Source organism: Apostichopus japonicus, chromosome 17 (assembly GCF_037975245.1).
Source record: "Apostichopus japonicus isolate 1M-3 chromosome 17, ASM3797524v1, whole genome shotgun sequence".
Classification (NCBI taxonomy): Eukaryota; Metazoa; Echinodermata; class Holothuroidea; order Aspidochirotida; family Stichopodidae; genus Apostichopus; species Apostichopus japonicus.
The window spans coordinates 13580451-13603736 of record NC_092577.1 but is presented as its reverse complement, the minus strand read 5'-3'; the positions used below and the strand labels follow the sequence as shown (position 1 = coordinate 13603736).

At 39.5% G+C, this 23286-nt stretch overlaps 1 protein-coding gene across 3 annotated transcripts; it reads left to right on the top strand.

Annotated features, from left to right (window-relative positions):
• Nucleotides 1-1621: 1621 nt before the first annotated feature.
• LOC139984944 (NXPE family member 4-like) lies at nucleotides 1622-22760 on the top strand. Of its 3 annotated transcripts, XM_071999098.1 has the most exons (5): nucleotides 1622-1982; nucleotides 3312-3424; nucleotides 14320-14853; nucleotides 20653-20825; nucleotides 21710-22758. In XM_071999098.1, the coding sequence occupies exons 3-5, from the start codon at nucleotides 14413-14415 to the stop codon at nucleotides 22554-22556; spliced, it is 1461 nt and encodes a 486-aa protein (XP_071855199.1). In that variant the 5' UTR covers nucleotides 1622-1982; nucleotides 3312-3424; nucleotides 14320-14412; the 3' UTR covers nucleotides 22557-22758. The 3 variants fall into 3 exon arrangements, with proteins under 3 accessions (XP_071855199.1, XP_071855198.1, XP_071855197.1); XM_071999097.1 differs by lacking the exons at nucleotides 1622-1982; nucleotides 3312-3424 and adding an exon at nucleotides 7169-7552 and having other exon boundaries at nucleotides 14386-14853; nucleotides 21710-22760; XM_071999096.1 differs by lacking the exons at nucleotides 1622-1982; nucleotides 3312-3424 and adding an exon at nucleotides 7171-7552 and having other exon boundaries at nucleotides 21710-22759.
• Nucleotides 22761-23286: the final 526 nt, after the last annotated feature.

The window sequence follows — 23286 nt, the reverse complement described above, 5'->3', positions numbered from 1 at the left end:
CCACGTCAGTAGAAAGGACAATGTCGTCGCAGACGCACTGTCTCGTTTAGGCGTTAACGCATTCCGTCAAGGTTTGCCCTCATCTACCCTGATCGACTTTGCTCAAATCGCTGCAAAACAACAGCATGACATTCAGCTTCAGGAATTGAAGGACTCCCCTGTCATGAAATTTCAGGATATTCCGCTCCCATCATCACCTGGCACGATATGGTGTGATATGTTAACCGGTTCACCTCGACCGTTTATACCGAAGGTGTTTCGGAAAGACATTTTTAATTCACTTCACTCCATGTCGCATCCTGGAATCAGAGCAACACGGAAACTTATCACGGACCGTTTCGTGTGGCCCAACATAAACAAAGACGTCAGGTCCTGGGCTAAATCATGTGAGTCCTGCCAACGCGCCAAAGTACACCGACACACGACGACGCCACTTGGTACTTTTGCTGTCCCCGATGCTCGTTTCGAACACATTCATTTGGACATTGTGGGCCCACTCCCACCGTCAAGAGGATACGAATACCTCCTCACCGTTATCGAACGCTTCACTCGTTGGCCGGAAGCAATCTGTATTCCAGATATCACTGCCCAGACCGTAGCTGAAGCATTTGTCACCAGATGGATTTCCACTTTCGGTGTACCATCGACTATAACGACGGATAGAGGCGCTCAATTCGAATCTGCTCTGTTCAAACAACTGACCGCTCTTCTCGGCAGCAAACGAATACGTACGACTGCGTATCACCTGATATCCAACGGGCTTGTGGAACGCTTCCATAGGCATCTCAAATCATCCATCAAAGCTCAACGAGATCCTTCCAAGTGGGCCTAGGTTTTGCCACTTGTTTTGTTTGGCATACGTACAACGCTTAAAGCCGACCTCGGGTGCAGTGCAGCGGAATTAGTTTTCGGTACTACTCTTCGTGTGCCATGTCAGCTGATATCTCCTGTTCCTGACGTGAACGAGCTTGATCCTACAATTTTCGTCGACCGCCTGAAACGACAGATGGCCGATTTAAAACGGACCGATACCAGGCCAAATCAACGGCGTGCGCAGCAGTCCGACGATCTTCAGCACTGCACACACGTTTGGGTCAGAGTTGATTCAGTGAAACGTCCACTGCAACCTCCGTACCGAGGGCCTTTCCGTGTCATTTCCAGGGGGGACAAAACATTTGTATTGGACATCAATTGCAAACATGACGCAGTGTCGATTGACAGGTTAAAGGTCGCGTATGCTGAAGAAGATGAACTTGTGGAACCGACCGAACCGAATACTTTGCCCACCTCCTCTTTCGAGAACGACGAACTTTCAACCAAGACACGCCACTCGGACGATACGCCCACCGGACACATACAGCCTGACCCCAAGCCAAAGACCGTTACGCGATCAGGTAGGCGGGTTCATTGGCCAGTGCGATATAGGTGAAGAACTGTGTATACATGTATTATATATTACGTTATGTTTTCTTATCGATCACTCTTTTTCGCGAGTGATCTGGAAGGAGGCTATGTAGAGGACTTCACTTTTACTAAATCGGAAGTGCGCCCTCATTTTCAGAAGATTAATTACGCTCAATAATAACTTCATCAATGTCATGACTCATACTGGGTCAAGAGACATTGGTTTCGATAAAACAATGGATAGTTTTATTTCTAACGAACGATAAGCGAAATCTTTCACACAGTGAAAGAAGATATAGCTACTTACGACTACGACTTGGATTACGATATTCAACGACTCGACAACGATTACATATTTTACGACGAATTTACGCTTGAACGAAAAACCTTTATTGTTTTTCCCTATTTTTATTCCATATCAAATCGGATATGTGTTGCCCCCGCTTCCGGGCGAATAACATTGTTTTTATGGATTAGGATTTCGATATTTGGATTTGTGTTTGGATTTTTCATTGGAGCCTGTCTGTAGCGTTCGTACGAGACGGCGACCTAGCGCAAAAAGGACTATAATGTTTGAGGTGAGTGACGTACTTTTATATTTCATTATATAATTTACCGCATAATAACCCTAGCGTCCAAACATTCACAGACTAATGTGGAAGTATTGCACAAAAGTAGGTGTGTGTGGGAAGGGGGTGGGGAAGAGGGAGGGTTGCTATTTCACGGCATTTTTCAGGGCCAACTATGACACTATTTGAGTGGAGCACTAACAAAATACATTCAAGAAAAATGTTTGCCATGTGCCTCTCAGATACCGGAAATGACTATTTCCTGATATTAAAAGTTGCACAAAACACCCCACTTACTCGAGTCACTGAAGGCGAAAAAAAAAGTTTTCAAAGTTGGTTCTTTAGTCAGGAGTATAGTACTTACCACTCTGATCGCCATGCATGTCTCAGTTGTGCAAATTACACATAGTGTTTCAAAAAAGCGGGTAAAATCAAACTCAGTTTCAAAGTCGAATGCACAATGTATGTATAAAGAAGTACAAATGATCCGGCTTTTGCCGTACAAAGCAAAGCGCCCTCACTTTTCAAGGCTTCACTGCTTAAACACACGGTGATACACTGTGTCAGCATTCTTCCAAGTTCAATTTCTATGGTACAGATACACGTTCTGGACCATAAAAAGCACTATTTTGCATCGAACTACCCTCCATTTTACCCAAATTTCTGCTTCCCCTTACATGCCACTGTAAGACACGAAATCGAAACTTGTTAGGGGGGGGGGGGGGGTTGACATAGAAGAGCCACGAGGTGACAAATGGATTTCATATAAAGGCGGCTGTGCGGCTCTACAGCTCACTGAAGACTATTCATATATCTGAGCTGGGTCCTCCCCCAGGAGAAAAAAGACTTAACGAAAAAGTAAATGTCATAGGGGTTCTTTCTTGGACTATAATTAATCTGGAATTTGCTTGAAACGGAAGTTTGCTCTAATAAATACTCGTGTTTTTTTGTGTGATGTTGGAAAGAGGAGATGTACACCCCCGTAGCAGATTTCTAATTCTTCCCCCACTGATTGTTAAATGGGCCCGACTAAACCATTTCCCTTACTGACGATAGGTGGATGAAGGGGGGGGGGGGGGTTCTCCTCTTCTACTAATTTTGTTCACGCCTTTGAAATAGGGCATATGAGGGTCCCTTTCTGCGATTGTGAAATTATAAATTTATCCCATTTTCATTATATTAACATTTTCAATTCTGGTGACATTGATTGAAATCGGGAAAATAAAATATAATGAGGAAAGTTAAAATTGTCTCGCTACTTATAATTTTTTTTAGTATGTTTTTTTTCTGTCAAACTATAACACAATTACTAAATCGTTTTTTGTTTGTTTTACTAAGGAGCCACATAATGAGCTGGGCCATCATCCCCAGTCAGAATAGACCTACGACGTTGTAGGAGTCCTTTGCCTACGGCATGGAGCCTGCAGATTCGTGAATTGGCCTTAATTTAGGTTCGTTGTACGCCTTCTATCGTAATGATATAGCTACCATATTATTACATTACTGCATTGACTACATATTTTTTCTTTATTTTTTCCTTATGTTTGGACCATTCTGTTTTTTGTAACCGACGATATAATTGTATACCTTTGGAAGTGCCAGTTTATGAGTGGAAGTAAGAAATGAAAAAAAAAGAAGATGTTATCTTTTCTTTTAGTTCAATCTTTCATATCCTGATGGACCATTAAGTCTACCGTACCATTACGCTTCACACATTGGGCTTCCACGAGAGTGCAGAGTTGATCGCTTCAGTGTGTGACGTCATTACAGGATTCTACTTACCTGTTGGATGATGGGCTAGCAAGGAGCAACAGGGGCCACGGTGCCGCTTTGGGATTATAAGACCCAATTAATATTTGGCACGTCTAGACGCCCGGATGTGGCGCTCTCAGACTTTCTCTGTTTGTGGACAGGATTCCGCTTGAATCCCTATTTTGTCCTACTACGGCCGGTGACCAGCTCCATCATGCAGATGGGTAGTTATTTCTAGACAGTTTGAGACCGGTCCCTCTGGGCCCAGGGGCCCAGGAGGACTCCCCGGTCGCACCAGCCTATAGTCACGCCACTATTGTTGGATCATTCAAAGTGTAGATGTCAGAGTTGTCCACGAACCCCCAACTTTTCGAGACACGATCTGAGTCATTATTGTCGCTCAACAACAATTTTCAAGCATGAATTTATGCTAACTTTGCTTCGTGTAGGGCAAAATGGAGGTCATATGGAATTTCCAAAATAATAATTACTACATTGGCCAACCTTTCAGTTGCTTTCTCAGCTCTTTATCTTCACGACGTACTGTCATGCGTACAACAACTTCTTCATAGTCATGCGGCCTGTGTCTGTTTCATAATTCAGTTATTTATCACATGCACGGTACATATGCGTATGGAACGCGAAAAGAGATTGTCGATAGGTACGACTTTTGTACATTACTAAATGATATGATATATCAGATTTTAGTTGAACAAAAAGTACTGTAGTTTTGACTTTCAGAAACGTCTCATGAAACCCCTGGGATGGACTCACGCACCCCCAGGGGGTTCATGCACCCAGTTAGGGAATCTCTACCTTAAGGGAAGTGATAAGGTTATTATTATACCAATGACGGTCTCACGGTATACCGGTAGTGTATTATAAATGTGTAGTACTGTACACTAGTCTGTACTCAACCGGTATTCAATATCGATATTAAATGTTGGTATTCAATGTCGATATTCAATGTCGGTATTCAATGTCGGTATTCAATGTCGATATTAAATGTTGGTATTCAATGTCGGTATTCAATGTCGGTATTCAATGTCGGTATTCAATGTCGATATTAAATGTTGGTATTCAATGTCGGTATTCAATGTCGGTATTCAATGTCGGTATTTAATGTCGGTATTCAATGTCGGAATTCAATGTCGGTATTCAATGCCGGTATTCAATGTCGGTATTCAATGTCGGTATTCAATGTCGGTATTTAATGTCGGTATTCAATGTCGGAATTCAATGTCGGTATTCAATGTCAAGTCCGTACACTGTTATCCGATAATCGGGACTCGTATACCGTTGTTCTCAGAGAAAGTGGAGCCTGATGTCCTTGTAGTGGAACTCGCGTGTATGAATTTGTTTATACACTAAAAGATTGTGTCCTATATTCTTACTGAGATACATCCGATGTTTGGAAAGTAGAAAAAAATGTCAACATGTAATTATAATATGAAACAAAAACATCAAACAATATTTATTAGTGTATTTGTATGACTTCATACTAATTGTTTGTTTCAAGTTCACAAATTTTCACCAAAATGTGTTGACGTCAAATGTTGTTATATAATTAGTGATCTTTTGTTATAATGGTTATTTGAAACAAAGAAACATGGAGTAATCCTCACTATTTGCATTCTTCTATTGTCGGGTTAGTAGGATTTAACCGCATTTATTCTATATCATTTACTTAAACTTATAGTCATAGCTATTCTTTATGCATCATAACAGGGTGCATTGTTACAGTATATAACATGTAGTCTCAGCTCTGAGTACAATTGTACTTAATTTAGTGATTAGTTTTGTGAGTTCTTAGTATTATAATGTGCCATTTATATTGTCTTACAGTTTTAACCATAAATACCAAAAAACTAATACGGGAAGGATATACGCCTGTTGTATGTACTTGGCATTTATGGTTAGCTGGTTCCCATATCCGATTTGGAGTAATAGCAACATACTCGTTGTGATTATAATGTTAAGGTTCTTGCACTATACTAAACAATTAGCCAGGGTTTTAAAATTAAACGTATAGCTCTCACGTATACATCTTTGGAATACTTCCGAGTGTCCGAGTGGATAAAGGCGGTGGCATTTGAAGCAATCGGGAGGTTACGGGCTCGATACCCTGCCGGGTCATATAGTTAGGTGGGTTTTTCACCCAAGAGCAATCTACGGTTTTCCCATCTGAAATGACTTTCTGAATTGAAAAGATTCCAAATTTGAGTTTAAGAAATATTGAATTGGAAGCCACCCGACGTATAAGTTGTAATCCATAAGCCCTTGCGGTCGCTTAAGCGTCGCAAAAATAACTGATTATTATTATTATTATGATTACTAATATATTAAGTCATATGCGGCAGGGATTTCCTTCAATTATGATGCGGCACATTTATCATAAACTTAACAATGAAGGTGTACTAATTAGCACCAATCAACTCCGCCGGTCGCCCTTGAAAATCAACGCTACCTCACAGAAATATGTACATACCAATATTTATAGAGAGTTTGGCCAATGCGGTTGTAAACAAGATTGCTGTTTTACAATAACTATATACATGTAATATTCCAATCAGGTACAAAAAAGGGGTAATGTACGTCTCCTATAGGGTGAAGAGTGGCACGTAGGTTCCTACTAATGGACACCATCACTCCCTTCCTCCGCGCCAAGAAAACTCCTGGATAAATATTTTCCCCCATCTATCATGATTTTAGGCATGGATTTTATCTTCCCATTCTCTATCCAGCTCAGAGATGGCCTACTAAGAGAAGTAAATTCTTTTTGGATGAATGACGAACAGTGATTCCCCACACATGCAGTAACAGAAAAATCCATTTTGCCAACCTCACACTACAGTAGGTCTAAATTTGACAGTTACTTGAGCTGTAGCCTTTCCATCAGTCTTTTAAGACATAATCGGAGCTAATGCTAAAACTAGATTATCATGACAGGTTTCATAAACATTACCCTTCCCCTTTCCTCCAACTCCCCTTATCTCCACCCCCCCCCCCCCACACACACACTTCCCCCGCCTGAACTGAAGCATCTCTGCACCGCCAGCGATAATAAGGAAGGAAAACCTCTTGTTAAAAACATAAAATACAGAGGGTGTGAGCTTAGTTACAAAAATGATGCCAATGGTGTATACAGACTTGTCGCAAGTCCAAACTATTCTTATGATTTTGCTCATAGATTCCATTACCACATCCTCAACAGACTATTCGAGGTTGTACTTATAGACAACCGATCCTTTCCGTGCAAGGTTCACTCTTACAATAAGTGCAGCGCGAGAGACACGTGGGATGCTAAGTTTAGAGCAAGCGATTTGTATAAGGTAACAACATAGCGCCTGTGCGTCACTTGGTCAAACTTTGTCTACACCATATAGGGTTCTTATTTCCTGCTCCGTGGTCTATGTATGGCACTGTCAAGGTCCTAAACGACTCGGAGCTGAATAGACGGAAATTACGCCCCATTGTGCATTAGACTCTAATTCGGACTGGTTTTCTTGTCAAATATCTATTTTATCACGAAACATGTCAACGCCATGTTATTTGTGTATAGCTCGATCGTGTTATGTATGATTAATTTACACTTGGTGTGATACGTCAAGCCAGGTCGTTATATACAATTAACTGTGAACACCAACCTTTGGATTGCCAATATGAACATTCGTAAGACGCATTCAACAGTTTTTGGGTTGATTGTAGTCTGCGTTTTCTTGCTGAAATTTTGTTACAATGAACTTTCCCATGGAATTGCTCTTTTTGACACGAACAGCACAGCAGCCACTGTGCTCCAACCACCTAAAATCGCATCCGCATATACGGTAAGTTTTTTTTTACAAAATCGCTTCAACAAAACTACTAAAATATATGAGAAGAATAAATATATTTTTTATATACATATATATATTTATAAGAAATAAATGGGTAGCAAGTGGTATGACAGAGATATATAGCTACACTTTCATTTCTTATTTACGGCTTGGCTTGCCTATAATAAGTGGTAATTCTGTGTAAATTGTCAGATTAAAAGCACCAGGGGTGCACTCTGTAAAATCATAACACTTGGGTAATGCGCCCTCATTGACAGTTATATATACATAGCCAGTTTATACGCATTCACATACCAGTAAAATCACTGTAGGTCGAGTGGTGCGGACTTCGGTCTGTGACACAAGATACGGGGTTAGATTCCTACCTTCGCCTGATGAGTCCAATAAAGGGACGAAACTGGTCGTGAAGATTTTTTCTGGTGTGATGATCTTTATTTATTTACTATATATCTGTGATACCATTGCTACACTTTCATTTCTTATTTACGGCTTGGCATGCCTATAATAAGGGGTAATTCTGGGTAAATTGTCAGATTCAAAGCACCAGGGGTTCACTCTGTACAATCATATCACTTGGGTTATACGCCCTCATCAACAGTTGTACATAGCAAGTTTATACGCATTCACATACCAGTAGAATCACTGTGGTCGAGTAGTGCGGACTTCGGTCTGTGACACAAGATCCCGGGTTCGATTCCTACCTTCGCCTGATGAGTCCCAAAAAATGACGAAACCGGTCGTGAAGTGGAATTTTTCTGGTGTGTTGATCTTTATTTATTGACTATATATATATATATATATATATATATATATATATATAGAGGCCTATATATATATGGGCTATATATATATATATATATATATTATTTGCCAGTGTCGTTTACCTCCATTTCATTAACAATAGTCTGTTTAAAGTATCTCTTTCGATATCCCGCCATAGGAATCGCAAATGACTTCGAGTTGGTTAGAATCATGTTTGATCTGTAGAGAAAGGCAAATGTCACCAAAAAGAGAACTAGTATTGCTCAATACAGGTGACATAGGCATATAGTGGAATTACGACCTTCTTACCGCGGTTTCAAACCTCTGGACATACAATCAGCGTCCATAGCCTAGTTGGTTAGGGTGTCCGCACTGTTCTTAATTTTCCAACTCATTACGTTTTCAACTATACATATAAATATATCTTTATATATATATATATATATATATATATATATATATATATATATATATATATATATTTATCTCACTTGCCTCTCTTCACCCAGGGGTTAAATGGATACTGCCTGTGAGGTAACTTGTCATTGGGCGCAGTATATAACTTCAACCGACTAAAGGGATTGTTTCTGGGACAGGTTATCATTGATTAGGGGTAATATAACGTACGTAAAGGGCTTTGAAACCTATCGCTAAAGCGCTTTATAAAAAGCAAATATTTTTAGTATATTATTATTAGCAAAATATCTTTCATCTCAATTTTCCCGTCATTTTGGGAAATAATTCCACCGCGTGTGAGACTTGATTAAGTCAAATATTGGAGTGGCGTGCGTAGGATTCCTTGGTGTGTGTATGTAGGGAAGGGGCAGACTTGGAATTCCCCTGTCTAATATGGGGGACGGTCTAATGGGAGGGGGTGTCCCCTTGGTAATATTTTACACAGGGAAAAACTAGCTAGATGCAAACTGGTGCTATCAATTACTATGTAAAATTGGCCAGGGAGACAGACTATACGTACACTGTAAACAATTACCTGTAAATTTTACAGTAAATTACTGGCAGCAGAGTTGCCAGTAATTTACTGTAAATTTTACGGTAAAAAACCTCTTGCTGTAAAATATATCTACAGTACTATACTGTAAAATGTTAGAGTAAAAAAAATCAATTACTGTAGAATAATAATTATAATTGTAGAAAACAGTACATTACTGTAAAATGATGCAGTAATAAAATCAATTACTGTAAATCGATTATTGTAGGAAACAGTATTTTACTGTAAATGATTAATATAAAATTGTTTGCTACTGTAAACTATATGTGGAAAACAGTAGTTCTCTGCTATTATTACTATCACTTTACAACCGATACGAGTTTTCCATGAAGAAAGTACCAATCCAATCAAACCCTAACAGGAAAAATTCCCATCTGCAGCTGAGAGCTATTAATACGCAATTTCTTGCCTTTCAAACAAGGTTGCTAACAACATGTGTGTTATTAAGAAAACAAAAACTTACTCAAAAAAAGATAAGAAAAAAAGAGGCAAAAACTTCTAAAAGTTGATTTCACATATAACCTTTATTGTAATGTTTGTCTTCACGCAAAACAGCTTCTAATTAAGGTATTGAAATAAAGAATGGTATTTATACAAACTGGGCTACAGGGCTAATAACTTATCAAAAAAGCTAGTAGCCTATCATAGAATCGATTCGAGTACCATAACATAGGCATAGGGCCAGCGCGTAGGCCTACTTGTGACTAACTTCCAAGTTCTACCACAGTGTACCCGTAAGCCTAGCGTTGTCTGTATTAGGCCTAGCCTACGTTACGTTAATTCCGTTGTCATGTAGGCCTACCGAGCAACCGCCGTTATGAACCATATATTTTTTAGAATTACAGATAATGCCAGTCAATTTATTTTACATATTAACGATCCTTACAACTGTTAACATTCAATGACTACCAACAATGTACGTAGGTAGGTCTGAGGCGCGTTAACAAACGGCAACAAGCAAATTATTCAGTTGAACTTCTCCCCTAACTGCATGACCACCAGCACACTGTTAGTGTAGAGATCAGTGCACCAGCACCGTACCAGTTGCCACGTATTATGCAATGCATTGTGGGAGTCAAGTCGAGTCCAAAATACAGTAATGATGTAGGCCCACTCTAGGTTTCTGAATCTATTCCTGACATTTCATAATTGGCAAGAAACGACAGTAAATTACTGTACACTCAACTTACAGTACGCTGCTGTAGAAAAGCACGGTAAAATACTGTCAAATTTACGGTCGTTTCTTACAGTTTAGATAAATGGTTATCCACTAAGTGAGCCATATCCCGACTGAGTGATTTCCCCCGACTAGCCACGAAAGTGGGGGCCAAGATCCCCGCCCGCCCTCTCCCCATTTGTGCACGTCATTGAAATATTTACTTGTTATTCAGGCATGCTATCTAGTCCGATGTCAGATTTGCAATTTGAACTTTTCGACAGTTTGTGTGTGGGATATGACATGTGAGAATGACCTATAGTATTTTGGGGCCGATTCAGATTTTCGTTCTTTAACGTTTCTCTGTGGTACGTCAATTGTCAACAAGTTGCAAGTCGTTCTATTCTTGTATGGGTGCAATTTTCGTGAGCAATTTTGGGTCAGCACAAGTGAAACTTGGTATCCACAACATTTTATCAGCTTAGCAGAGGAATACTTTTTTACGTTTTCGTTCTATTATTCCATGAATGAAAACTACGAAGTGCATATACTGTCGGTGCTTTGTTTTTGCAATGGGGCATATATTTTATCCCTAGTAATAAGTACAACGATCTATTGCTTAAATATGTTCGTGTGTGTATTTCCACTTTGAAGGAAATTTCACGGAATACGACAATATCAGGAAATTTTTCGGGGAATAACAATGAGCTAACAACCTTCTCAGCATTTTGGCTAAGATCATGTGCAGTATCCTTTTGAGTGGAATGGTGAAACACATCCGACGATGATCACACAGTCAGAGTCCCGATGCAAGGGGACTGGGGTTGAGAGCGGACCAGTCGTTCGGTAGTTTGGTTTTCGTGCCCAGGTTCTTTCATGGGGGTGACCTTTCTCAAAGAGTACCGTTGAAATAAGTCCATTTCGGCAAATGTTACAAAACGTTTTCATGATATTTCAAAGGATATCATTGGCTCATACCCTGTTACGATGACGTCATCCCCAACGCTCAGTACAGTTTTGTATTCAAGTTTAAAGATATTACAAAGGCAGCTCCGTACTTTTTAGTATTCAAGAACACATCTTATGTCTTTTGAATTTCAAAGTTATTTCAACTTTTAACAGTGTTTATTTCAATAAAAAGAAATACATTTATCTTTATGTATATGTTTTCCAAAATAAATGTTTAGAACCATGGGCGGGATTACGGGGGGGGGGGGGGCAAGAGGGGGCATTTGCCCTCCCACTTTTTCCCAAATCTTAGTTCACTTTTTTGTCGCTTTTGCAGACAAATGTGCACAACCCTAATCGAAATTATTCCCCCACAACAGCTCTATCAAATAGGCCTATTTGTTTCGAATCTAAATTGTGTTTAAGATCGTAACATGTAGCATGCAGAATAACTGGAGCTGGAGCTAGCACATGGTTCGCAGCACAGGTTACGATCCTGGAGCTAACACACTAGCGATTCAATTCTGCATGGGATGAATCCGCGGCATGTGCTACAGTGCTAGCTTCAGGAATTGATTTTCAACGTTGCTACTCTACTGAATGCGTTGAATAACTAAATCCAGAGAAACGATTTACGAAAGCCAGATTTGCACATTGGGTATATCAATAATTAAATTCATAAACTGACACATGACACACCCCCCCCCCGTGTCATTCAACAATATGCAATGGCAATGCCAATGTAATTTCTTTACTGCTCGAAATCACCCCTCCTCGACTTCAGTGGCGACGGAACCAGTGGACTTGAGGGGCTTATCCCCTATGGGGGGGGGGGTAAAGGTATGTTCAGCCCCAATATTTGCCAAGTGCTCCAAGAAGTGGGGACCGCTGGGAGAATTTCGAAGTGGGTGCTGAACATATTCTTGATCGGTCCAAATGCACAATATACTAATAATTTCAGGGGGAAAAAACTGTCTAGATGCGATTTATTGTTACCAGAGGTGTCATTTTTGCTGATCTAGGATTTCCTTTTTGCTTAAATTTCGACGCGCCGCGCCAACTGATGGTGGTGCACCGCCTAAATAGTGACGTATAAGCTTCAGTTGTACATCACCATATAAGTTCTTCTATCCGTCCTCCCTAAATTTAAACACGTTCATTAATTGTTTAGATGCAATTTAAAGCCTATATGGGTGTTAATTTTACCGATCTAAGGGTACCTTTCATCGAAAATTTCGACGCTCCTTGCCAACCGATGATGGCGCTCCGCTTAGATAGTGACGTATAACAAAAGTTGTACATGACCATCTGACCATATGTTCTACTATCAATCCTCTTCAAAATTTTAAACGATAATTAACTATCTAGATGCAAATTGCAGACATGAGATCCATATTTCAAGGATGGGTACATGCAGCTTAGAGCACTCCGGAAGTGCCGTTTCCGGCCATCTGGAGGGTTTGTAAAGCCAAAAATTTCATGTACGCTCCGCGCCAACCGATGGTGGCGCTCCGCTTAGATAGTCTTGCTGGCAGGTTTGCCCCCCCCCCCACTTTCACAACTCAAATCCCGCCCTGTTTAGAACTTTCAAACATTGTAACAAAATAGGTTGCTCTGCTAAGAAGGAGACAAAGGCAATGCCACCGTTTTCCCGCTTAATGTTCTATATTTACCACAAGCGAACGGATAAGCTGCTCAGAAATAATGCCAATCAAAACAAATTTCTTAAACAGAAGCTTAGCTGGGCTTCTGCAGCGTTGCTGCACTTGTTTTTTATCACACTGTAGTGAGAGCGTTGCAGTCAAGTGGTTAAGGCAGTGGACTTGTGATCAAAGGTTTGCAGGTTCAAGTCTTGGCCAGATCATTACGTTGTGTCCTTGGGCAAGGCACTTTATCTCCATTGCCTCTCTTGATCCAAGTGTATACTGGGGACTTGCAAGTTACTTGTAAATATGGTTGCGTGCGCCGGTTTGTGGCTGCAACCTATAGGGGAAGCCACCCCCCCAAGTGAACATGTAGACGTGTTGCATTGAAGTGCCCCATTTTGGGATGGTTGGAATTGTCCACACTTTGGTGTGTGGGTGTGACAAGTTACCAATGACCACGGGCTAAGTTTTAAAGTCGTTTTCGAGGTCCTTGGCCTTGGTTCTAATCTCGGTGGTGGCAGATAGAAGTTTTATCACTATTCTAGGAGTTATAAATTTCCTCTGAAGGGCCAGAGGCGAAGCAAGGATTTATGAAGGAGATGCATGGCCGACTCCAGTGTAGGTGTGTCTATATTCACAGAATGAAAGTTTACACGTCAAATTTTGCATTCTGAGTCATCTTTTACATGGATCAGGGTTTTAATTGGCTCTAAACGAATGACTGTGGTTATAAATACCCTGGCAAGTTGTAGGGGTGAATGTTGAATAGTAGAGGAGGAGGGGGGAGGTACATCCGTGTAGCAATTATCTAATTCTTCCTCGGGTGAATGTAAAAATCCCTCGACGGAACTTTTCCACTGACGATGGGAGGTGAGGTGTTGGGAGGCGGAGTGGGCGAATGGCCCACTGGTTCCCATCTCTTAAGTAAAAGTAATAACCTTGGTTCTAGGATTATTTATTTCAAGTTGCTAATATCAGATTTCCAAGTTTGACAAATTACACGTTGTAGTCCGTTCTTGATATCTCCCATTATCATGTCAAATTTGCCTCAAATTGTCGTGATGACGTAATAATGAAGCTGATGACTGACATTTCATATCATTTTATTTATTAAAATTAGTCAAAATTGTTTGTTCTACAATATGTCATAATTCTTTGCGCTTATAACATTTCCAGTTACTTATTACTATTTCTTATCTTTGTTTTGTCTTTATTTACAAATATTTCACTCTACAAGTTTGAACCCAAGGCCCATCATCCTGTTGCATGTTCCCCTGACGTCCCCGACCGGTTTAACTTTCAGCCAATCAGATCTACAAACCGAGTGCCGATGAAAACGCTTCCCTTCGACAATGTTACCAGTCCTAACTTTACCAAAGTAACTCTTATAAATCCCAAACTGCGATATGGTTTATGTGATAGAATAATCATCCGAATCGAAGCCATGGATAATCTTAACCGACCAAAGCTATACGGTGAAGACTTCTTTAGGATAAAGCTGTTCTCTAGAGTTCCTTATGCGGCGGTAATCGCCGATAAATTCGTCGATTACCGCAACGGTACCTATCTGGCGTCATTCCCTTTGCTATGGGAAGGTTTGATGAACATCGAGGTATTACTGGTTCACCCAGCGGAGGCGATCCCATTGTTCAGCCCTTCTTTAGACGGTCAACGATCTTACGCCCATAATTACGTGGGAGAGTTTGAGATGATAGATGATGCTGGGGTGAAGCGGGCAGAAAATGTGGATTGCTCTGAAAGACCTCCAAAGGTTTGTTTAAATTTATACTTGGTAACAGTTAAGCAAAACAGGGATGAAATTGTAAGTGTTGAGAAATCTCAGTTGCAAGGGGCTTTTGTTAATTCTGTCTGGTGCGAGTTGTCCACAAACAACTCCAAGAGGTCCAGGGACGTTATCACTGTGGGTGTTGTTTACCGTTCTCCTAACAGCAGCGATGATAATGATGCCGTGCTGTTTGATTCAATTAGAAAGGCTGCTAAAGGTGATGTTGTTATAATGGGCGACTTTAATTTTCCTGACATTAATTGGATAGATGGCTCTAGTAGTAGGAAGGGTAGTAATTTTCTAGATGTTGTGCAAGATTGCTTTTTACATCAACATGTTACTTTCCCTACTAGGGGGGGGGGGATAACATCCTGGATCTTGTTTTGAGTTCTAATCCAAGCAATGTTGTTGATTTGACGGGTCTAAGAAAACTAGGAACTAGTGATCATGATATACTAGCTTTTGATGTTGTTTGCAAAGTCGTAAATTCTGTTAGCAATGAAAAAGTCCCTGATTTTTCGAGATCAGATACAGAGGCAATTGAAACTTTACTAAAGGGTACAGATTGGATTAATTTGTTTAGAGATATGAGTGCTTCTCAGTCGTGGATTTGTTTTGCTGATAAATTAAAGGTCATTATGGAAAATCATGTTGCGTGGAAGAATCGTCGCCGTAAAAGCAGTATGCCTCACTGGATGAATAAGAAAGTTAGATGTGCAATTAGGCTAAAACGTAGAATGTGGAAGTTGTTTAGGAGGACTAAGTCTGAATCTCTTTTGGCCAAGTTTAAAATCCATCAGCTGAAGGTAGAATGCTTAGTCTCTGATGCAAAATTGAATTTCGAAAAAAGCATTGCCCTAAAAATTAAGGATAACCCAAAGGCCTTCTTTTCTTATGTCAGGTCAAAGCAGAAAGTTAAAGATGCAATTGTTTTCTTAGGGCACCACAGGCTGATAATATAGTTACTGATAGTCAGGATCTTGCAGATCTTTTGAACAACTATTTTGTGTCGGTTTTCACAAGGGAAGACACGAGTAGTATTCCAGATTTTCAGGGGGGCAGTGATAGGCCTAAACTGGATACGGTCTTATTTTCGGATGAGGTTGTCTTAAAGGAGCTGCTTCGTCTAAATGTTTCTAAAGCTTCTGGGCCGGATGCAATCCATCCGTATTTGTTGAAGACTTTTGCACACCATTTCTGCGTTCCACTCTCGTTGGTTTTTAGTAAATTTATGGATGAAGGTTATGTTCCTAGGGACTGGAGATGTGCTAATATTACCCCAATTTTCAAGAAGGGTGATAAGTCTAAGCCCTGTAATTATAGGCCCGTTAGTCTCACTAGTGTAGTTTGTAAGGTCATGGAGTCTATTGTTAAAAAGTCTATGGTCTGTCACTTCAGCAGTCAGTCTTTGATCAGAGAGTCTCAACATGGCTTTTGTCAAAAAATGTCTTGTCTCACTAATATCCTTGAGTTTATGGAAGATGTAACAAGCTCACTAAATAGGCAGAGGTCTGTAGATGTTGTGCATGGATTTCCAGAAGGCCTTTGATAATGTTCCCCACCAGCGTCTGTTACTTAGGCTGAAGAGCATGGGTGTCATAGGGAATTTACTGTCTTGGATCGGGAATTGGCTTGGTAATAGGGAACAGAAGGTGGTAATTAAAGGCTGTGCTTCTTCTTGGCATAACGTTACTAGTGGGGTTCCACAAGGGTCTGTATTAGGTCCCTTGTTGTTTGTTGCCTATATAAATGACATCAACGGAGATATTTTGTGTACAGCTAAGAAGTTTGCTGATGACACCAAATTGTATTCTGAGGTATCTTCCAAAAGCGATTCTGAGAAATTTCAAGCGGATTTGGATAAGATTTTTTCCTGGTCTCAGGGGTGGCAAATGCTTTTTAATATTGATAGATGTAAGGTAATGCACATTGGTAGTAGTAACCAAAAGTTTACATACAATCTTAATGGTGTGGAGTTACAGGAGGTCTCTGTTGAAAGAGACCTAGGTATCTACATTGACTCATCTCTGCAACCTTCTAAACATTGTCTTGAAGCTGCTAAAAGAGGTAATAGGGTTTTAGGTATGATCAAGAGGAACTTCAGTTTTCTGAAAGAGGACATCGTAGTTAGGCTTAATAAGCAGTTGGTTAGGCCTCATCTGGAGTATGCTGTGCAGGCTTGGAACCCTTATTTTGCTAAGGATAAGGAGGGCTACTAGGATGATTAGTTCCCTAAAGAGGGTTCCTTATTATAGGCGGTTACAACTGTTGAATCTCACCACACTGGAGCTTAGGAGGTTACGTGGGGACTTGATCCAGGTTTTCAAGATTGTGTATGGTTTCGACAATTTATCCTTTACCGACTTTTTCATGTTTGCTAACAGTAGTTGTACTAGAGGTCATTGTCTTAAACTCCAAAAGTCGCATAGTAGGATTAATATTCGGCATAACTTTTTTTCTAATAGGGTTGTGAATGAGTGGAATGGTTTGCCTGAGAAAGTTGTACTTGCAAGTAGTGTCAATGGGTTTAAGAATGCTTTGGACAAGCACTTTAAGCATTGTAATCGGGTCTGAGTGTTTGTATCTTCAGTTTTTTTTCCCTCTCTCTACAGGGTCCTTGATGGGGACTTAAGTGTCCCGCCTGATGCTTTTTTTCTTCTAATCTAACTAAACTAAACTAAAACAGATTGTCAACATGTGTGAAAATATAAACACTTACACCCTTTAGGTCAACGACACGCTTATGTTCATTACAGGCATTCCTGTATCCCTAGCCTACTTTGCATACAAGAATCGGGCAACTATTGTTAGGTCATGGCTTGAAAGCTATAGTCATCTTGCGAAACAAAAGTATTGATGCATTGTAAGTAAAAGAGTGATTCACTATGCAAGGTCGAATCTGTATTTTTGGTTCCTTGCTTTAGCAAAAGGAACCTATGCAGTCAGGTTGGCGTATGTGTGTGTGTGTGTGCGTGTGTGTGTGTGTGTGTGTGTCTGTGACACTTGCTTGGGTACGCTCTATCTCAATAAGGGAATGTTGGATTGAAGCCAAACTTGGACTATAGATCCGCCATATGGAGAAGGTGTGCCCTATTGTTTTTGGTGCTCACAAAAGTCATCAAAGGTCGGTTATGGTCCAAAAACCGAAAATATTAAAACGGCAATAACTCCCAGTGCCAATGTGCGAAAAGGTTGACATTTTGGGACAAGTTGTGAACTGGTTAGGGAAACATTTTCAAAGTTAACGGTCATGTGATCCGAGGTCACCAAAGGTCAATTAATGATAAAAAACTAGTATTTTTGCGATAACTTGAGAACGAAATATCCGTTAGGGTTGGGAGTTGCTTCAACGTAATCCAATTGTCGACCCGCATCTTGGTGACCCTTGACCTCAATTTGACCTCTGGTGACCTTTACGTGTTTTGGGGGATTTTTACAGTTTTGATGCTATTTTCAGATGTCAAAGGTACCTTCTGATCATAAATGTCATCAGGTTGAGCCCGTGTGACCTTTATGTGCGAAGTTATATGGGGTCAAAGTTTTTCGGTCGGAGTTAGGATGGTTGTACAGACTTGTCGTTTTGTTTTTTGGAATCAGGAGATTAAATTACATCTGAAATCAAGGTCAAAAGGTCAAAGGTCACATTAGAAAAAATGTGCCTATTTTGGGAGGAAACGAGCAAAAAAGAAAATGTTTGGTTTTGATGCTAGATTTGGATATCAAAGGTACCTTCCGATCAAAAATGTCAATTGGTTGACACCCGTGTGACCTTCGTGTGCGAAGTTATACGAGGTCAAAGTTAATTTTCAGACATTTAATGCAACAACTCCCAGTTCCAAGGTGTGACATGGTTGATATTTTCGGACAAGTTGCAAATGGTATAGGGGAATATTTTCAAACTTAACGGTCATGTGATCCGAGGTCACCAAAGGTCAATTAATGTTAAAAACCTAGTATTTTGAGGGAAGCAAATGGGCAAAGAAAAAATGTTTGAATTTGTATAGTTTGATGCTCTAATTTAGGTCTCATCAATCAAAAATGTCAATAAGTTGACCCAAGGTGACCTTTGTATGTTAAGTTATATGAGGTCAAAGTTAATTTTCAGACATTTAGTGTAATAACTCCCAGTACCAAGGTGTAACCCAGTTGATATTTTGAGACAAGTTGCAAATGGTATAGGGGAATATTTGCAAACTTAACGGTCATGTGATCCGAGGTCACCAAAGGTCAATTAATGATAAAAAACTAGTATTTTTGCGATAACTTGAGAACGAAATATCCGTTAGGGTTGGGAGTTGCTTCAACGTAATCCAATTGTCGACCCGCATCTTGGTGACCCTTGACCTCAATTTGACCTCTGGTGACCTTTTCGTGTTTTGTGGATTTTTACAGTTTCGATGCTATTTTCAGATGTTAAAGGTACCTTCTGATCATAAATGTCAATGGGTTGACCCCCGTGTGACCTTCGTGTGCGAAGTTATATGAGGTCAAAGTTAATTTTCAGACATTTAATGCAATAACTCCCAGTTCCAAGGTGTGACAAGGTTAATATTTTTGGAGTAGTTGCAAATGGTATAGGGGAATATTTTCAAAGATAACGGTCATGTGATACAAGGTCACCAAAGGTCAATTTATGATAAAAAAACTGGTATTTTTGCAATAACTTGAGAACAAATTGTCCATTAGGGTTGGGAGTTGCTTCAATGTAATCCAATTGTCGACCTGCATCTGGGTGACCCTTGACCTCAATTTGACCTCTGGTGACCTTTTCGTGTTTTGTGGATTTTTACAGTTTCGATGCTATTTTCAGATGTTAAAGGTACCTTCTGATCATAAATGGCAATTGGTTGACCCCCGTGTGACCTTCGTGTGCGAAGTTATATGAGGTCAAAGTTAATTTTCAAACATTTAATGCAATAACTCCCAGTGCCAAGGTGTGACAAGGTTGATTTTTTGGACAAGTTGCAAATGGTATAGGGGAATATTTTCAAACCAATGGTCATGTGATCCCACGTCACCAAAGGTCAGCTAATGTTAAAAAAGTAGTATTTTGGGGGGAGAAAATGGGCAAAGAAAAAATGTTTGAATTTTTCCAGTCATGCTCTATTTAGGTCTCACCGATCAAAAATGTCAATTGGTTGACCTCCGGGTGACCTTTGTGTGTGAAGTTATGTATACAAGTTCAAAGTTAATTTTTTGACATTTAATGCAATTAAATCTCAATGCCAAGGTGTGACATGGTTGATATTTTGGGACAAGTTGTGAATGGGGTGGTGGAACATTTTGAAACTTAAAGGTCATGTCATCTGAGGTCACCAATGTTATCATATCTGTTGACCCGCTTGTAGGTGACCTTATATTTCTTACATTTTCGACGCCATATTCAGATCTCAAAAGTGCATTTTGATCAAAAATCCGATCACAATTTGTGATCACAAAAGTGTTGGATATAGTGTTGGTTACTTTATGGGTACATGTAGGACCACAATTACTTGACTATTTGAGCCCAATCTTGCTTGATAATATTATGTGTATTGTCATATACCCCTACGCAAGGAACCACAGTGCCCTTGGGCTCTTGTTTCCGGTTACAAAATTTAGTTGAAAACCTAACAGACCATCAAAATGGTAGGTTGATTTATATGCAACTGCTTTATATGTAAACCATTTCATTCATGTTTTCTTTGTAAGTTGGAATATATACAACACACGACACTCCAAACTTTGTGCCCTAAATGCTTTAATGTTCTTGTTTGTAAATCTGATACATTTGTTTTTCTTCAGACAACTTTCTGTAACTTCAGTGATCCAGAAGTATATTCACCCTTTTACTGCAATGTTCCGAAAGATAAGAATTTAACGTGCAGACACTGGACAGCCTTCCACCAAGATAAAAATAAATTATTTTCTGATCTAACGTCTGAAATTAAAGGGGATGAGGTGAAAATTCTTGAAGTGTAAGTATGGATTAAAGAACCCATTTACCAAGACTTTACGTAGAAACCTCTTAGCTTACACTGCGTATCATTCATATTTAGTATTGTGGAGGGGCAGGGAGTGGGAGAGGGAGAGGTGGGGAATGGGAGGCCGTAAGATGAATATGTAGGGATAGGTTGTGCTTTTTGGCATTACGCACCTTCTTCGTACTTTCTTCCGTCTTATTCAGGAAAGTTTTCATTCTTCACATACTGCTGTTTTTTCAGGGAGTCTGCTCATGTCAAATCCACCAAGGTTTTCAGCTGACTTTCTCTTCATAACATAATAATTGTTTCGTTGTTTTGAACGTTGTGTTCTTTACTTTGCACTGCTGTTGTGAAGAAGAATAAATAAATGAATGAATGAATAAATGAAGAAAGAATGAATCAATTAATGAATTAATGGATGGAATGATGAATGCATGAATGAACAAATGAATGAATGAATAAATAAATGAATGAATGAATGAATGAATGAATGAATAAATGAATGAATGAATGAAAGAAAGTATGAATCAATGCTTGAATAAGTGAATGCACCAATACATGAATGAATGAATGAAGAAAGAATGAATCAATAGATGGATGGATGAATGAATGAATTAATTAATGTATGAATGAATGAACGAAAGAATGAATGAATTAATAAATAAATAAATAAATAAATGAATGAAAGAAATTATGAATCAATGCTTGACTGAATGAATGCACGAATACATAAATGAATGAATGAACGCACGAATGAATGAATGAATACGCTAATGAATAAATGCCCACTATACTATCATAATAATTATTGGATGTTGGATCCTTTCGGCGTTCCAATAGTTATCTTGTAATAAACTGTTCTTCCATTTTGTCTGCAGTACACGCAAAGTTGTTCAACATGGGATTGGACCAATTCTTGTCAACGATGATGTCGACAGCCGAAGACAAACACCTGGATATGTTCCCATAGAAAGTCTCCCTTACTGTAAAGCATCGGGTCCACCGACTGCTCATCCAAACGGATTCATCTTTGAGGAAACTTGGCACCCATTCAACTGTCAAATAGCAAAGTTTACTCACAAGGAAGCACGTGATTGTCTCAGCGACAAAATGCTCCGCATTTACGGAGATTCTACGGCTCGACAGTTATATTTAAATTTGAGAGGCAAAAAGTTATGTTATGAAAAGAAATCACTACCGCCTAGCGACGACAAAAAACGCGAATTACTGTGTAAACGAGGGAATTTCACTCTATATTTTCATTTTCATGGAATTCCTAATGGAGGAACAAAGCGAATTGATAACCACTACGCTGCCAAAGAAATAGACAACATAACCGGAGGAGAAGGATCTAATGAAGTACTGTTATTATCTTATTGGGCGCATTTTGCTATATCCGGAGAAAGTTATTATGAAAAACGACTTAGAGGTGTTAAAGAGGCTATTAATCGTTTGAGAAAGCGATTACCTGGATTAAAACTGATCGTGAGAGGCACAAATACTAGGGATTACGTTAATCAAGGGATTATGTTAGTATCTAGTGATTGGCACACGCAAAGACAAGAGATGATTTTAAGAGAGGTTTTCGGAGATGATGCTTCACTCGGTTATTTGAATGCCTGGGATATCACACGAGCCCAACCCTTTCCTGATCTTACGCATCCAGAACACCCAATCATTGATAATTTAATCAATTTAATTTTGACTTATGTTTGTCTGGCCTAAAGTTAACTCAGCTAATATTAATTCCAGATTTCTTTTCTTGAAATATAATCCAATGCAATCGTCAAGAAATTCCTTGCAAATTTGACATTGCATTTGTAAAAGTATCTATAGTTAGCATATAAAATATAACGCAGATTCGATCATTCAAATGAAAGATCAAAACTTCAAAGAAGATTTTTTAATTTTTTTTATTCTCTGCCCCTTTTTCTCAAATTAATGTTCAAAAAAAGATGTTAAAATGTATGTTCAATTACACTATAACGGCATTTGCTTAAATTTCTCGTTAGAAGCAATCGAAAGCGTAGCCAAGCAGCTTCCACGTAAACTGCACGTACTGTACGCGTGATTGTCTAGATCTAGGGGTCATCCCAAAATAATAATAATTCCAATCATATAAATTAGGTCTACAAGTAGCTCTAAATGGTTGTGCTAATATATATTCTTCACCCGTGCTATGGATCTAATTTTTCCACAAGCTGAATGTTAATATAAATCTCCAACTGAGTCATAGCCCCCGATTAACGATGAAATTCCCCCTCCCAGCACGCCTTAAGATCAGGACAACATCCATATAGGTTAGATACTGTGCGTTATAAACGACATCTGTCTGGGCATGACGTCCAACATTATAGAACCTGGGAAATAAGTTGATTTTCGTACCAGCCTATTTGATGCGTACGGCATACGAGGACTTCTGCCTCTCTGTAACATAAAGGATGGGGGCTTCATT

Excerpts from the sequence above, each read along its gene's own strand:
- LOC139984944 (XM_071999096.1), top strand. The coding sequence starts at position 7,388 with ATGAACATTCGTAAGACGCATTCAACAGTTTTTGGGTTGATTGTAGTC. Across the intron at positions 7,553-14,319 it reads AAATCGCATCCGCATATACG|TTTGAACCCAAGGCCCATCA; the intron begins GTAAGTTTTTTT and ends TCACTCTACAAG. Across the intron at positions 14,854-20,652 it reads GCTCTGAAAGACCTCCAAAG|ACAACTTTCTGTAACTTCAG; the intron begins GTTTGTTTAAAT and ends GTTTTTCTTCAG.